This window comes from Triturus cristatus, chromosome 9 (genome assembly GCF_964204655.1).
Source record: "Triturus cristatus chromosome 9, aTriCri1.1, whole genome shotgun sequence".
NCBI classification, from domain to species: Eukaryota; Metazoa; Chordata; class Amphibia; order Caudata; family Salamandridae; genus Triturus; species Triturus cristatus.
In genome coordinates this window covers 1161790581-1161807431 of record NC_140592.1, presented here as the reverse complement: position 1 = coordinate 1161807431, position 16851 = coordinate 1161790581, and the positions used below count along the sequence as shown (strand labels likewise).

General features: G+C 44.3%; 1 protein-coding gene across 7 annotated transcripts in view; it reads left to right on the top strand.

Annotated features, from left to right (window-relative positions):
* The window catches only part of EXD1 (exonuclease 3'-5' domain containing 1), a 972955-nt gene that overhangs the window by 573518 nt on the left and 382586 nt on the right, over positions 1-16851 (top strand). For all 7 annotated transcript variants that reach the window (XM_085627141.1, XM_085627146.1, XM_085627144.1 and 4 more), the window contains one exon: positions 13564-13650. In XM_085627141.1, the coding sequence (XP_085483267.1) occupies positions 13564-13650 (87 nt within the window). The remainder of the gene's footprint in view (positions 1-13563; positions 13651-16851) is intronic.

Sequence of the window (16851 nt, the reverse complement as noted above, 5' to 3'; positions counted from 1 at the left end):
TTGTGATAATACACTTTACATTCCAAACTGCAGTAAAACACTAAACATATTCCTTTAATAGATAATGGTAACATATAAGCCCTGTGGCACAAGCTCCATTGCTAAATCAACAGCAGTTGATTTTTCCTTCTTTGTTATACTTTTGTCTTGCTACCTTAAGGCACTGATGGCACTTGTGACAGATAACTTCACCTCAGGAAGTGGGACAATGGTGTTCTTGCATGAATCAGAACACTGAAAATATCAACGGTTATTGTACCTTTTTTGCTGCTCCAGGGTTGAATCTTAAGAGCTTCTGGAATTTTGGAAAAAAGGAGGGACATCTGATATTGATTAAACGTGGGTAAAGTGATATTTGGTATCTTTATGTGGCCAATGAAGGGCAGTTAGTTTGTTTTACCCTTCATACTACCGTTGTTGAGCTTTCATAAACTCTGCTGATTGATTATCAGCAGTTTCCTGAGGACCTCTTAGCTGCATATTTGCACATTTATCTATGGTGTTTGAAGAAAATAACTCTGGTATTTAGGGTATATAACCTCTGTAGCAAACTATACAGCTAAAGGTTTTATAGGGATGGCAAAAGATGTTCTTACCAATGTTGCTACCAATTAGGAAGGTTAATCATCAGTGAATGTTGTATAGCCATTATGATTTTAGCTAATATGTTTGGGTTGTTTGAGCCCAACTTTGTTTAATATCTATGTGGCCCCCCTTGCCAAGGTTATTAGGGAGTACGGCTTCACTCCTTTTTCTTATGCTGACGATATCCAGTTGCTCCTGTCCTTTGATAAGGACTCTGAGTCTATCGATCAGCGTTTTACTAAGGGTATGCTAGCTATATCAGAGTGGATGACGAACCACTATCTTCAATTAAATGCATCCAAGACAGAATTCTTGTTGTTTGGGTCAACCCAGAGTGTCTGTTCCCCTAGGTGGTGGCCTGCAACATTGGGTTCTGCCCCACTCCTACTTTGGTGGCAAAAAACCTGGGAGTACGCTTAGATGTATTGTTATCCATGAAGGACCAAGTGATGACTACAAGTACAGCAGGGACTTGCTACCACACCCTAAGCCTCTTGGCAGAGTGTTCCGATGGCTGCTTCTCTCTGTACGAAGAACCCTGATTCAGGCCTTGATTATTGACCGCTTAGATTATTGTAATGCTGTGCTGGCATCTGCAAATGAGTCCCTACTAAACAGACTGCAGATTGTGCTAAATGTGGCTGTTCGCCTGACCCTAAAAAAAACGCCTTGCACCTCTTCAGGACCATTGCTACAACAACTTCACTGGCTCCCCACCCGCCAGAGAATTAATTTTAAGCTTTGCTGTCTCACCCATAAAGCTTTATATGGTGCGTGCCCCAGCTACCTGTCAGACAAATTCAAAATCTACTGTACGAATCGCCATCTTAGATCGGAAGGTAAAGAGTTTGCTGGAGGTCCCCCTGTTTAAGAAGTTGAGAACAGGAGGCAAAACCGTTGTCCATCTAGCCTCATAGTTTTGGCACACCTTGCCCGAGGACCTGCGCAAATGCTCCAATCTACTCCGCTTAAGGAATCTCCTGAAAACAGCATTATTCAGAGATTAAACCTGTCTGCCTATGCTCATCTGACTTACCTGCTACGATAGCGCGGAGATACCTCTACGGGGGTGATTCCTGCGCTTTACAAATCCCAATACAATACGATACACTGGGTGGGGGTCATTGGCAAATAGAAATCCAATCCGAGTCTAAGATTTCTGGCTAGGTCTTCTAGATCAGAGAAGGATTCTAACTCTGTTGGACAAATTCCATGGTTGCCTGGATCTGGAGGGCCTTGTTGTCTGATAGTTACCAGTCTGCCTACAAAGCGATGAAGCCATTTGTATGGGTAGGGTACAAAAGGTTCGCTTGGTGAAGTTAGGCAATTGCTTTGATGAGATAATAAATACTTGTAGACTTTCTCTGTCGAAGATAAGTTGAGAACTGATTTCACTTTTGTCCAGCACGTTGTGTCTGACTGCCAAAATATAGTGGGGGAGGAAAGTGTACAGTGTAGATCCATGTTTAGAGTAAGTCAGTTAAGCGAGGACAGTGATTGTGTTTGTTTCAGGCAGGAAACAAATCAGGTTGGATATGGCACATGGTGCTGTGAAGTTGAAATTATAATAATTTCTTTTTAGAGTATTTCTGCATAAGAAATCAAAAACCTTCCAGTTATAAGTTATAGTTGGAAAAATCTATTTTGATTAAATGTGAGGGAAGAAATGTGGCAAGGAAGGAGTGTGTGGTCTACATTGGACCAACAGAAACTGTGGGAGGATATTATGTCACCTGTGAAAGTTGTGTATAAAGCCTTCATTGACTTGGAAGAACACATGAATCGGTGAAGAGAGGGGCTGGAAATGCTTTGAGGGTAGAGTTTTGTGTGTATTGTAGAGTATATGACCATGTTAAATGGCACAAAAGACGCATGGATTGTGGCCAGGTGATTGTGATTTGCAGCAGTCGTGAACGTATACACCTGATAGGGTGCACTTTCCATGGATTGAAGAGGTACGAGGTGGAGCTGAAGATGGTAATAATTTGTGGTCAGATAGGGAGTGAAGAGTAGATTGATCATGAGGCATAACCGCTGTTTCGAGAGGAGTAATGGGGGGCATTTTTTCCTAAAAGATATATAAGAATAGAGTATTGGTTCACCTTGAGGATTATGGGACTGTGATTAGTGTTTGGGGAGGGCTTGCTACACAAGAAGACAGTTTCCTGAATCAGTGCTGGGGAAGCAAGTCTTGTTTTTTCACAAGAATGGGACATAGTACGTTTCAGCCAAATGGGACATATTACATTTCAGTCTCCAGGGAAATGTTAACAGATAAACAGGAAAGAGCGAGCAAAATAAGTATTCTCTGTAGAGAACCTTTGATAAACCTTTGATAAACCAGCAGAGTGGCTTGGGAGATTGGCTGTAGAGTGTGTCCACAATCTGTAGCCCCTTTTTAGAATGAAGTGGCTAGTGGATAGAGGGAGAGATAAGCCACGGTAATCGGGCTGCCCTCCTGATAGCGTTATCTGCTTTTTAAAAAAACGAAAACTTTATTTCACTTACTGTTTGTTTCTGCACTGACTTAATTGCATTGTGGGGAACGGGGGTGATTGTGCTGCGATGTGCTGATGTTATTCTCATGTGATCTTTGAATTTCCTGTCACAAGCGTCATCTTCTCTCCTGTAAACACACTTGCTAAAAACTGTTGTTCATTTGCTGGGGGTCAGCGCGGGTAATTTGCGTAAGGCTCCGTGTATCCACTTCCGCTGTATTCACGCGGTCTAGTGGTTGGGGGGAGCCACAGCTGCTGCACAGTAGAGCTGATTGGCTGTTCAGGGGATGCGGCCAGCCTTAACTTGGATGCGGGAGCGAACGCGCCGAAGGCGTGCCTAAGGCAAGCCCGTCTGCGCCCGTCCGGGGCTTGGGGCCCTAACCCCTGGTCCTAGGTTAAGATACTCTGCCTCGGAGCTGCTTCAGTTGGCGGCGGGTCATCAGGTGCTCAATAATGTCACCATTGCCAAACTGGATAAGGAAAACATTCGGAGGCCACAGGCTACTAGCAGCCATACTTTTCCGAGGAAAGCACCCCTGAACCAACTCGGATCATGCTCCGGGTCTAAATATAGTGGTCTTAAATACAAGATCACTACAAAAACATCACCTGGAGATTTTCACGCTTCTCTAGGCATTAACAGAGACCTGGCTGGGTGATACCTCGCCCCAGATATTATCGCTGCCCTTCCTGGGGAATTTGATGCCGTTTGGCATAACAGGCAGGATAATAAGAGAGGGGGGGGTGTGGCGATTTTCTTCAAAACCAAGCTTATGGCCACCAAGATCATCGCAGAGAGCATTGATAACACCGATTTATTAGGAATCAAATTTTCCCTTAAATCTTCTTTCCTCCTGCTCCTGGTGGTCTATCGTCCGCCGGTGGCAACTCCGAGGTTCTATGACTATTTCACTGAGACTGTATCTGATCTCAGCACCCGGTACCAACGTCTCATGGTGGTTGGAGACTTCAATCACCACTGGGAAATGATCCCGAGAGAGCCTCATGCCAGACAGCTAGAAATGGCAATGTCCTCCTTTAGGGCTCGTCCAAATAGTCGATCGCCCATCCCACATAAAGGGACATACTTTAGATTTAATCTGGTCCTCGGATGGGCGGGACAGGCTCATGGACATCAAACCCTGCGCATGGTCAGATCACTTCCTGATCTCGTGCTGCGCGCCCGTGAATGGCCCTCCTCCACTAGCTCCTCTCAAATGGAGGAAGGTACGGAGTTGGAACAAAATCCAGGCAGAGACTTTAGGGGCGATATTACAGAGGCTATCTCCTGCCATCCTCGACACAGGCAACATTGATCTAGAAAGCATTACCCTGATTAACACCCTACAGGCGGCTATTGATCAAGTGGCCCCAGAGCGTGCGGAAGTATTCGACACAAACAGAAGGGGGCCCCCTGGTTCAATGAATCCTTGAGGGAAAGGAAACAAAGCCTCCGTCAAGCTGAAAGACGTTGGCGGAAAGTCTACGACCCAGCCGAGTTAACTGCCTATAAATCCCTCCTTACGTTGTACAAAAAGGCCATTACATCCAGGAAAGCCGAATACTATGCGGAGCGTATTGCCAGCGCACCCAACATCCAAAAAGAGACCTTTAAGATTCTGAAAGAACTTAGCAAAAAGCCCGACATCCATCCTGCAGCTACACCCTTTGACTGCAACGCTCTTCAGGTCTTCTTTCTGCAGAAAGTAGCCGACATCCTTCTAGAGATTAAAGACATTCAGATCACTACAGGCACCTCGGAACCGCCCTCTTCCTCTCCTCTTAAAGGCAATTCCATCTCCAGCTTTCCGCTCTTGGAAGCAAGTACTCTTTCGCTTCTAGCCTACGGGACCAAGTCCGGCTCCCCTATAGACCCTTGTCCTCCCAGTGTCTTCAGAATGGCACTTCCTGCGTTAGAGAATCAGATTCTTATGCTCCTGAACAAATCCCTGACAATCTGGCAGGTCCCTGCTAATATGAAGGAGGCCAGAGTTATTCCACTTCTAAAAAAAAACCTGGTGCTGACAGAACCATACTTAAGAACTACAGGCCTATCTCTCAGCTTCCCTTTCTGGCGAAGGTTTTAGAGAAACATGTTCTGATTACTCTATCAGCATTTCTGGAAAAGCATGAGGTTCTCCAGGTCCACCAGGCAGGCTTCAGAGCCCACCATAGTACTGAGTTGGTTATGCTGTCGGTCGTGGATGAACTCAGACGAAAGGCCGATATTAAAGAATCGAACGCCCTGATTTTATTAGATCTGTCAGCGGCGTTCGATACTGTCTGCCACCAAAAACTACTCTCTCGATTGGCAGACCTGGGCATCCAAGGACAGGTCCATAAATGGCTAGAATCCTTTCTTTCAGGACGAATGCAGAGGGTCCAATTGGCCGAGCAGGTATCAGACAAGGGCAACATGTCTTGCGGGTTCCCTCAAGGATCCGCACTATCCCCCCCTTCTCTTTAATATATACCTGCAGCCCCTGGTGACTGCGCTAGCCAAAATGGACTGCAGTGTTCAACTATGCAGATGACACCCAGCTTATCCTAAGGATGGAGAACTCGACCCAAGCTCAACAGTCTGCTCAGAGCATACTCAGGTTCACGGTTGTCTGGATGGCGGCTAACTCTTTAAAAATCAATCCCGATAAAATGGAGGTCCTTGCCATTTCAACTAAAGGTAACCCCTGGAATTACCTTTTTTGGCCTCAGGAGTTAGGACCCCCCCCCATGCCAGCACCTGTGGTGAAAAGTCTGGTTATAAAGATCGACTCTGAGCTTTCCATGACTAACCAGGTTAACGCGGTGGTCGGTACTTGTGTCGGTCTGCTGCGACAGCTGAGGAAACTTGCTCCCCTCCTCTCAGTCTCGACCATGAAGACAATTGTAGCTGCTACGATAGTCTCCAGACTGGACTATGGAAATGCTCTATATGTTGGGTTACCTCAGAAGTTGACAAATAAACTGCAGATAGTTTTGAACGATGCAGCCAGGCTCATTTTTAGATTACCAAGAAGAACTCATGCTACCCCTCTGCTGAGTGAACTGCACTGGCTACCCATTAGGCAAAGAGCCAAGTTCAAGGGTCTGTGTATCACACACAAAGCCCTCTATGGACATGCCCCTGAGTACATAAAAGAACGTGTTCTCAAATACGTGCCAGGACGGGAGTTACGCTCAGCAGAAGCCAGTAGACTAATATGTCCTCGTTTTAACCTCGCATCTAAAGGAGGCAGAGCCTTTTCGATCCTCCTGCCTCAACTTTGGAATCAGTTGCCCGGAGAGCTACGGAAGGAATCTAGACTTCTTCCCTTCCGTTGAAATCTTAAAACCCTCTTTTTCAGAGAAGCGTTTGATCTGGTGTGAAATCTTTAACATCTAAGGACCCAGCCTGTTCTCGTTGTCTTGTTTTTTCCTCTGTCTGAGCGCTATGATACCTGTCGGTATATATGCGCTATACAAGATTGAATTAACAATAACAATAACCTCATCTATCAACTTTCCCATTGATGCAACCAAAATAGGATCCCTCAGAAGAGAAATGTTCTATATCTCATCAGTCACAGCCAGTACTTCCTTCTAGCATCTCTTCAGTTTGGGGCACTTCCATAAAATGTGAAGGAGTGTACCCTTCTGTCCACAACCTCCCCAGTCTCTATAGGAAGCATCTTTCTGCCATTTCTGAAGTTTATTTCGGGTGTAGTAAAATTGATATAGCATCTTAGAATGTGCAACTCTGCCTGAGAGACTAAATGTTGCTTTCATGGAGGTCACCAGAATGTCTTCTATGGATCATCAATCTATTCCCTGCCTAGTTATTTTTCCCGTCCCTTCTGAAACAGGATTTCAGCGTGACGTGTCGATGCAATAAATCCTAGAGATCTGTCACCTGAGAACAGCTTTTTGAGTATGAAACTGTACAGTTAAAGTCAGCAATTGGAAAATTTCAAATGATTTAATTGCCTCTTCAAATACTATGATCATTTAAGAAAAAATAATTGAGTATATAAGATATTTTATTTACATAGGTTCATTTTGATAAAACTGACTTGGCAAAGATGGAATGTGTGAATGGCAGATATATTAGCAGTGGAGTTACAAGAGATGTGTGTAAATATGATTAGTTGGTGAGTCTAAACTGTGCCTTTTATTCTCGCTCTTATGGATAAATAAATTGACCAATATTTGTACAGTAAATTTTAGAATGCTCTTTTTCTATAACAGTGAATGACAATTTCTTAATTATCCAATATTTTTAAGCTGACCAAGTGAAAGACCTAGAAGCAGTCTTCTGATTTTAAATAGTTTACATATCAATTTTAATCCAATCAAATCTGAGGCCTTACAAAAGTTTCCTATTTCTCCTCAAAGACAAAGAATACAGGCCCAAGGATAGGAAAAACAGAGAAGGGTGAAGCCCATGCAGATATCAAGAGCAGACAGAATATTCAACAGTGACACTGAAACAAATCCCCTACAAGACATATCAAGACATGATCTAAATCTAGATTAAGTGACACATCATACAATACAAACAGTGACCACAAAATGAAAGCTATAGTCCGCCTTCAAGTATTTTTCTTAACACTGCACAAGAAGAATCTGCCCAGTATCAGAAAAGGCTTTTGTTATTTTGAATCATTGTTAATCTGACAGTGCTCCACGTGGATTCCAATATACCGAGGTTCTTTCCTGACCACCATCAGCTGATGCCTCCTTTCAAGTGACACTGTTTGCATCAGGAAAAAGCATCCTCTGGTATTGATATTAGAGCCTTTTCCTTAAACAGGTTCACTCCACTTCAGATTACATAATAAATCATAGCTATGCTGCTATCTGAAGAAGTTCTCTCCCCGTTTGTTTTGGATTAACCAGGATTCCCTCCATTGTCTCGGGGTCAGGATGATTCGTGAGTGTCAAATGCCACACAGAGAAACACTTCATAATTTCAGAAACTTCCAACTCTTTAGCAGTATCTGGAACCCTGAAAATGAGCATATGCTACCGCTCTAGCGTCAGCAGAGGTGCCTCAGCGTCTTGTTTTAACATCATCACAATTTTAAACTGAGTTGACCACCACAAGACTTGCCTTCACTGCTTGTACTTTTACCCCATGGAGATTGTCATATCTCTCTAGTCTTGATTACCCTAATCGGATTGCACTGTGACTTTTCAAGCCTCTCCAGTTTCTTGATCATTGTATATAGGACTCCTGCCTACTCCTTTTTTCCCATCAGTATATCACTAATTGCCATGTCTTTGTTCACCTCCTCACCCACCCACTTCTAGTCCTTGTTTGAGTTCCGCTGGTACCTCTTTGAATGCCTCTCCACCACCATGGATAAAGAACTGCTGTGACACCGAAGTCAAATCCCCTCAGGATCTATGTAGTCCCAACTGAAGATACTTTCTCCCTCCGCTCATCCTTCCCACTTTTTCCTACTGGCCATCTGCGCTTCTTCATGAGCTAGTTCTGGTTAAACAGCCTGCACAAGAGGTCTCTGTTGCCACAGCATCCTGGCATAAATTGTCACCTGGCAGTCTAGAGCACGCTTTTCTCATGAGTCATGTCTTTAAGCCGAGAGTCATTTTTGCATTGCACCCACAACCTTCTTTCTCTTTTCTCCATCTCTGTGGAAGGAAGCTACTTCCTTATCTGCAATGTCAATGTTTGTGGGGCCTCCACTCAAGAACGTGGTTCCTGTTGCCGCCCCACTAGTTTATCTATATGTGCTGACTACCTAATGGACCTTCAACCTCAGAAGACTGTTCTAGCTGGGGGAAAACAAAAGCAGGGTCACAAGAAAGCAAAGCCATACTGTGTGCATCTGTACTCCACACCCAACACCCATTTTTTTTGGTGCAGAAGATCCACGAACCTGAACCATCGTTTGGAGCCATACAGGAGGAAGTTTTTAAACAGAGGTAATGAGTGCATCTTCTTTGACCAATGCCATAAGATTATAATTGTTTACCAAATATGGCTGAACCAAAGCAGTTGAGACCACTCTCTAAATTTGTGTCTTAATAGTGAGATAATGGACTAAGGAATGGAAGTACAGTTCAGGAAGTAAGGCCTGACTGCAGGAAAGCATATATTTACATTTTGCAAAGCCACCTAATGACCCTGTAGGATGCGTTTTGCAAATAGCCTTGTTTTCTTTTTTTTTTGTTTTTTTTTTCACAAACAGTGAGTTGTATTCTGCCACTCAGTTTTACTTTTAACATTGGAAATTAGATTTAAACATACGACCTGGCACCTGTGATTTTAAACCCATTAAATGATGAGCAAGGTTTTTTTCTCATAGGATACTTCTATTTCTGGAGTCTTGAGGAAGAGGGAACAAAACCAGATGTTGCAGAGTGAATTATTATTATTTTTTCTAACTTCTATTGTTTTTCCTGTTAAGCAGTTTTTCAGCTAATTAGAACCAGCATTTGCAATCTAATAGGTCTCGCATTTGAGAGAGTTTGAGCTATTGGCATTGTAAATGACAATGCCTTTTATTTATGTTTTGAAAACCTGCAAGTGGTGCGTAAACATGCACTTTATCTTATAGAATTTGCTTACGAGAAGCAAGTGTGCTTGTTTTACTAGCAGCCTTACTTCTCGCAAGCAAAGCCTATAAGTACAAAGTGTGTGTTTATGCACCCCTTGCAGGTTTTCAAAACACATGAAAGAAGAATTTAACTGTGGAAAACAATTGAGATGCCACACGTCACTGATGGATCAATGCTTTGTCAGCATTAGACTTCCTGCTCCACCAAGAAAAGGGAAGGACTCGAAAGAATAATAGAAACAAAAGAAGTCTTTTATTATAATGCTCTTTTAATGGCAATATGTGGTGGCTATTTTGAACATGCTATAGAAAAGCAAATAATTTTAAAAACACTCTTTCTAACCTATATTCTAAATCTACAATTTTTAACTGGAGCATATAGTTCTGATGGCCAAAACACCACTGCAGGTTTGCTCAATGTTAAGATTTCTTACTCTGAATGCAAGTAAACAGTGTTGGAAGAGGGTTGGCCCTGCGAATGTTTAAATAAACCTAGAAGAAAACCAGGAGCAGCAAAGGGAGGAAGGGGATTTAAGCACGACGCTGTGAGGGAAAGGGTTAAAGTTCGCCAAAGGTACAATGGACTATAGAGAAGTGAAGAGGGAGAAACCAGGGAGGAGGGTGGGACGTTTTAGGGGAGAAATACTGAGCGAGGTGTTTTTAGGAGGAAAGAAGAGGAATGTGAATGGAGAGACCAGCATTCTGATGTAGCCTAACTGCGGGAGGTTCAAGCATCCAGTGATTTGGGGCAAATCCCTTAATCTCCTGTACCTGAAATGTGACTGAACAGGGAGCACCGGATAGCATTTCTTTTTTTTCATGCAGTGTCCCTCCAACAAGCTACAACGGGGTCTCACCTGGAAGCTGCTTGGCCAGCTCTGCGATATCCTTCTAGTCTTTGTGCAGAGCTGTGTTCGCAGCACGTGAATGACCACCGTCAGGGCTGCCAGCACCAGCGCTGCCCGCAGTGGCAGTGAGCGAAGCACAGCCATGCTGCAGCCGGGGAGGACTTGAGGTTTTCAGTGCACCAGCTGCAGCGTGTGCCGCTGACTCCCAGCTCCTGGCGCTCGCTGCACACTCCCTGGCACGAGACACGAAGAGTAGCACAGAACGGAGGCTCCACGCGCATGCGCTCTCCTTGACACAGGCATCCTGGAGGCGGGACGTAAGTTTAAAATGCTGAAGTTACCAGCCACCTCTTCTCGCCTATGGTAGACGACTTCCAGTTAGTGTCCTTAAATGCCTCCCTTGGCCCCGTATTTGTTGTAGCCTAATGGCGGGAGGATCAAGTGTGTTTGCAGTATATAAAATTGCCCCCCAAAAAAGCAGTGTACCTGCGGTTCAAGTTTGCAGTCTATACAATTGCAAAAAAAAAAAAGCAGTGTTAGGCGAGCGCTGCCTACCTGGGCACTTACAGTACAAGAAACCAGACATGTGATGCTCATACACCGGTTGGGCTGCAATCATGATTGCAGCTCTGTGTATGCATATTAAAACAAACCCAATGACCTTTAAAAGAAAGCTCAAAATAAATCCTACCAAAAAGAAGACCAATTGCCATGGTCATCGAAAAGTTTTAAAAAGCGAAATAAATACAATAAAGAGAGCGGGAGGCACAGTGAGTGAGGCTGCACCAACACAACTCAGGCAGCAAAAGGAGATGGGAGGGTGGAATGCAATATTTACATGTAAGCAGATATGGTGCCAAAGCTGAACACAGGCACACAGTAAAAGACCAGAAAAGCATGCAAAAAAGAGACCCTCTATGAACATATAAACACCCATAGCGGAATGAGACAGTTGTTAGTCCCTGCTGCCTGAGAGGAACTGAAGAGAAAAAGGAGGGACAAAGAGGCAGGACGACCACTAGCAAGGAAGGATTTTTTTTTTTTTTTTTTTTTTTGAAACCGTTTATTGCAGTTCGTAAAAGTTACAGGTATGGGCCTACAACCATCCGGCCGGCCGCTAGAATGACAAAAACATATTGCACACATACAGTAAAAGTCTCTAGGCAGTGTAGAGCAGTGAAACAGGAGTAATCAATGGTGCAGGCCACACAGCTCCAAGCCCACAGTACGGTTCCCTTTTCTTGAAACAAAACAACACCAAAAAACCACACCCGCAAGGCAACCCGCGATCCAAAATAACAGCACGTGCTCCATAAGTGGGGGATCCAAACCAGCAGCAGAACTCTGGAGAGGGGAATGGGAATAGATCAGGGACTGGGGGACCGCGCGCCCGCGGCTGAGGGAGGGGGGCCGTCTAGGGAGACGGAGCAGGCGAGGCAGCCGGTAGCAGTGGTGGCTCACAAATACCCCCGCGGTAGGCGTTCCAGGGGCCCCAGATTTTCACCCACGCCCCAGGCTTACCTCTCGCCACATACACCACCTTTTCACGAAACATACACCAATCCATATGCTCTTTCCAGGCCGACACCGCAGGGGGCCTCTGGGATCCCCACAATTGAGCAATGTCGCGCTTGGCTATCATGTATCCCAGAGTCACCCACCGCGTCTGCGGGACCGAATAGTCATTCGGTTCCCATACATTCAGCAAGCATCTCCTCGCTTCAGGCAGCAGCGCAACACGCGTCACCACACGCAGGACCTCATGCACACCACGCCAGAATCGCTCCACCTTCGGGCACTCCCACAGTATATGCATGAAAGTCGCCAACGCACCACAGCCACGCTTACACATTCCGTCACCAGCAAAACCCATACGCAGAAGCCTTGGCCCCGTCACGTAAACCCGGTGAAGGATCTTGAGCTGGACGAAACGAAGGCGAGCCGGGATGGCCACCTCTTTCGGAGAGGCCACCGCGGAAATCCAATCCTCATCGTCCAGCTCCAGCCCGTCGGCAACCCAAGCCTCGCGGAGACTAGTCAGCAGGCACGATCTATCGTTGATCAGTTTTTTGTATATGAGGGAGATCGTGCTGTCCGGGACATGGCCATCTAGGACTCTGTCCTCCAGGGGGGAAGACTCCGGAATGGATGCGACATCCGGGAAGACGGAGCCCAGCGCATGGCGGACCTGTAGGTACCGAAAGTACTCACTGCCCTGCAGCTGGAACTCCGCCTGCAGCGTCTCAAAAGTTTTGAATCCCCCCCTCGTCCAGAGATCTCCCACCGTGCTGATTCCGATCGTGTCCCACTTCTCGAAGCCCTTCGACGTCCACAGGGAGCCCAACCTCTCAGACGCATACAGCGGTGACGCCCGGGTCAAACGGTCCTTCCACCCCATAGCTGCATTAGCCGCGTGCCAGACACGCACCATGACACGCGTCGGTCCCGTCAAACGGGAGTCGGGCGCGCTAGCGTAGAGCGCTCGATTGTAATCGCCACCGGGCAGGAGCATCTTATCCATCTCGAATGCCGGGTTCAAGGCGGGCCCGTAAAGGCCATGATTAATTGCAGCTAGTTGGGAGGCCAAGGAAGGATTTTTAAAGGACACTGAAACAAACTAATCGGAAGCAGGATGGCTTTAAGCACACGAGAAGTTACAACAGGTCTCAAACGCTTGACCTAAAAAAGGAGTTGAAAGCTAAATTTCAATTGTACCGTACATTTTAATTGTGATGTCCTATTTCCATTTGTCCCTGCTAATACAGACATCTTATCCTGTCTTTTGAAGCTGAAGATGATTTGAGAGTGAGGCCTAGCAGTTGAGTTAGCGATTTGTTGATTTTGAAGGGTAACAGTACTGCTTTTTTTAAGTACATGGATCATTTTTATCAGTCCAATACCTTCCCTTAATAGCCTAGAGATGTTTGTTGAAAGACTATCTTAATTTGCCATGTAGAGAATACTGTACTTTTCTGTGGGTTATTGTTTTTAATTTGAATGTGTTAAAGCATATTAAGAATATTATTGGTATTGAAAAGATTGGACTTATTTTACTGCTTTCTTTCTCGTTAGATCCGCCATCTCAAGAGTCAAAATGTTATAGGTGTAGATGCTGAGGGTGTGAATCTTTGTCGTCATGGAAAGCTTTGCTGGCTTCAGGTAACTCTTCAGTTTAGATGTGTGAAGTTGTTTGAAATGCAATTTTTCCCAATAGATTGTTCCTGTGAGCTAGAAAAGTTTAAATTGAGTTTTTGTTTTTCCCCGGGTCTTTAATTTTGCTAAAAAGATCGATTTTTGTGGGCAGATGAAGGGGGCTCAACTTCCACTTATTTCACCCACACACCTTAAGCTTTTAATTATTCAGGCCTTTCATATATCAAAATCTCGTATGTCCTCCTAATCTGTAGTATCACAGTATCGGACATTAAGCGTGAGGTTGGCAATGGATTTTTTTGTTTTGGACCTTGCATGGTAACTTACTTCTAGGCACTTGAAAACAGCAGTTTTTAAGACCAGTTTGCATGCCTGCAGGATTAAACCATTCACTGACATGCTTGACTTATTTCCATAAGTCGGGTTGGGAATCCTTATTTAACATGGCAGTAAACAGTATGGAAGACATTGTTTATTTAGAAGTGATTTCGCTTATTTGTAAATTGTCCAAAGTCATGGCAATTAGATGGATATACTGATCGCTCAACATGCCCTAAATGCCACAATACCTCTGATTTCTATATGTTGCGGATTAGAAACTGTACTATATGTATGCTCATGCTCACTAGGCACATACCCTCCGCCGTTTCAACCAGGTCCCATCTGAAAGGAACATAGCCAATCCAGACCCCCTCAACAGTGTATCTTATAAGCCTGCTACACGCCCTAGACGTGAGATGAACTCGGTCCAGTACACTACCTGGGCTTAGAACAGAGACTGCCGCAGTGTTTGCCTCAACGAGCTGTATGCAGTGGGAATCTCACTAGCTTAGAATCCCTGATTATCCCTCACATGTAAATTAAGGTGATTAATCAACTTGTGTACTAGGAGCTCTGTACCATTTGGGAATTTTTTCCCTATGGATAACTTTGTCAATCACATCCACATAAAACATTTGCAGTTTCCCTCTGCTCAACATGGTTCCGCTATAATAGACTCAAAGAATCGTGTAAGGAAATTTACCCCCAACATTTTCACCACTGGAAACCTGTAATAGAGACTCCATTCTCCAGACTTTTAGTATCATGACTATACCCAGCTATTCATCATGAAGCTCCTGTGTATGTTCCCATCATGAATGAGGAATTGTCTGCAAACCTAGAACCATCATTTACTGATGAGCAGTGGAGTTTCTGCTGCTGCATGAGTGGTTCCCTTTCACCCAATTACAAACTAAGGCTGATAACATGTACATTTTCTGCATAGAATATACCATACTGCACCGTCTCTGCATCCACTCAGCCACCAAGACTCCTCAAGGTGTATTGGATGGGTTGGCCACAAAACTGATTTCCTCACCTGGCATAGCTATGCCCAGCTGTTACGGGTTACTGGTCTGAGATAAAGGAGACTCTGATAGACATGATTGAAATGACTGTGCCATAAACTCCCATAGCTTTGCTGGGCTGTGTCTAAGACATTCTATTCCAGGTCAGGAAGTATACAGTTGTGCTATTACTTTTGGCTAGAAGGAGGGTGGCTATACTTTGGAGTTGAAGCCTTTCTTCCAGATGCAGAGTGTGGCTAAAGGATGTCATGTACTTCAGGGAGCTGGACGTCCAATAGGAATTGATGCCTTCTGTGCTACACCTAATGGCATATGGGGACCCTTCAGGTTAAACCTCTTCGGCATTCTGAGATCTGATTCAAAATTGTTGGTACTGCATTTGTACAGACTCTAAGCTACATTAATGTTGATTATACCCCCCAAGAATATCTTTACTGCCCTTATCTTTCCCAAATAACTGTGAAGTATGTAAAGTTTTGTAAAGCCTTCTTGTCTAAAACATTTTAATATAGAGGGAAGATGCCTGATATTTGTACTAAATGGTGCCCCATAAGGAGCTACCCATCAGTAGGGTTCTGTGCAAAGTGTACCACTTCAGCAAAGTAGGCGCTAAACATTCCGGATGTGTCTTTTTTGGATATTACTTAATAAGTGTCCTTAAAACCAGATACATTGTTTAGAGAAATAAACTCTTGTGTACTCAAACTTTTATTGAGAATAGACATTCTAAAAACTTGGAGCTGCAAAAATCAAAACTGGTAAAAAAAAAAATCAAGCTCATTGAGCTCAGCACAATCCTAGTGTGTTTAGTATTTTGACTCACTGGCCACTGTGTGGGTATCTGGTTCCATCAAGCTACTCCGTTCAATCCAAATGCCCGTGTGCATTTTGGTTGGGTCCTCCCCATCAATGGGCTTTCAAAGCAGATAATGTTTATATTTTCATTGCATACTGTTCTTGGATTTCTTCTCAGTTATTTCAATTCCTTTTAGCAGATTTATGATGTCATAGATTCACTATTTGTGCCTCACAGCGAGGCTGAAGAGACTGATTTGCCAAGAGGCATGCACAGGAAGAATTAGTCCATCTACTTGAAAAAATTAAGCTTGTCAGAGAATTTGCCTTGCTTTCTACTGATAAATTGTTGACCAGGGCCGCTCACCCACTGCCGCACAGGACAAAACACATCATCCATACCATCATAGATTTTTTGAAGTGTGCAATCTACTACTGTCCTTCGATAGTCATCTATTCAGTCTTCCCCATCTGAAGCTCTCTCATGGATCATTTAACTGGTCCTACCTCAGCCACTTCCTCATTGACCCTATGGAGGGCGACCATCTATCTGGTCTTTTTATCGGCCATAACCTCCCTGTCACCAACTGCCATCTTGTCAACCCTAGCAGCTGCTGCATTTATGGTATCAGCATTTGTGAGACTTGCTACCAGCCTTTGTGGATTTATCTATTAATATGCTGCCCCACAAGACTTGACTTTAGATATTATTAAAAGAAAAAGACTATAAGGGAGACTCAAATGTGGCCTAGAGTCCGGATTAGCTACAAGCACACTGAGCATAATTATGAACAGAGCGAGGATGAGGAAGATGTCTGCTATGAAGGGGAGCAGTTGGCTCTGTACTATGAAGAATGAGATCTGGTTACTGTACCATAATGGAATGCCTCATACTACTCTGTTTACTAGAAGAGTACCCTTTATTCTAATATCCCATGAGATGGCACAGATTGTGTTCACTGGTGATGAATGAATTTTGCACAAGGTTACCAAATATACTTCAGCAGCCACTTCAGCCTTCACCACCTCCAGCAGTATTTCATGAATTCTCATGAGGAAGAAG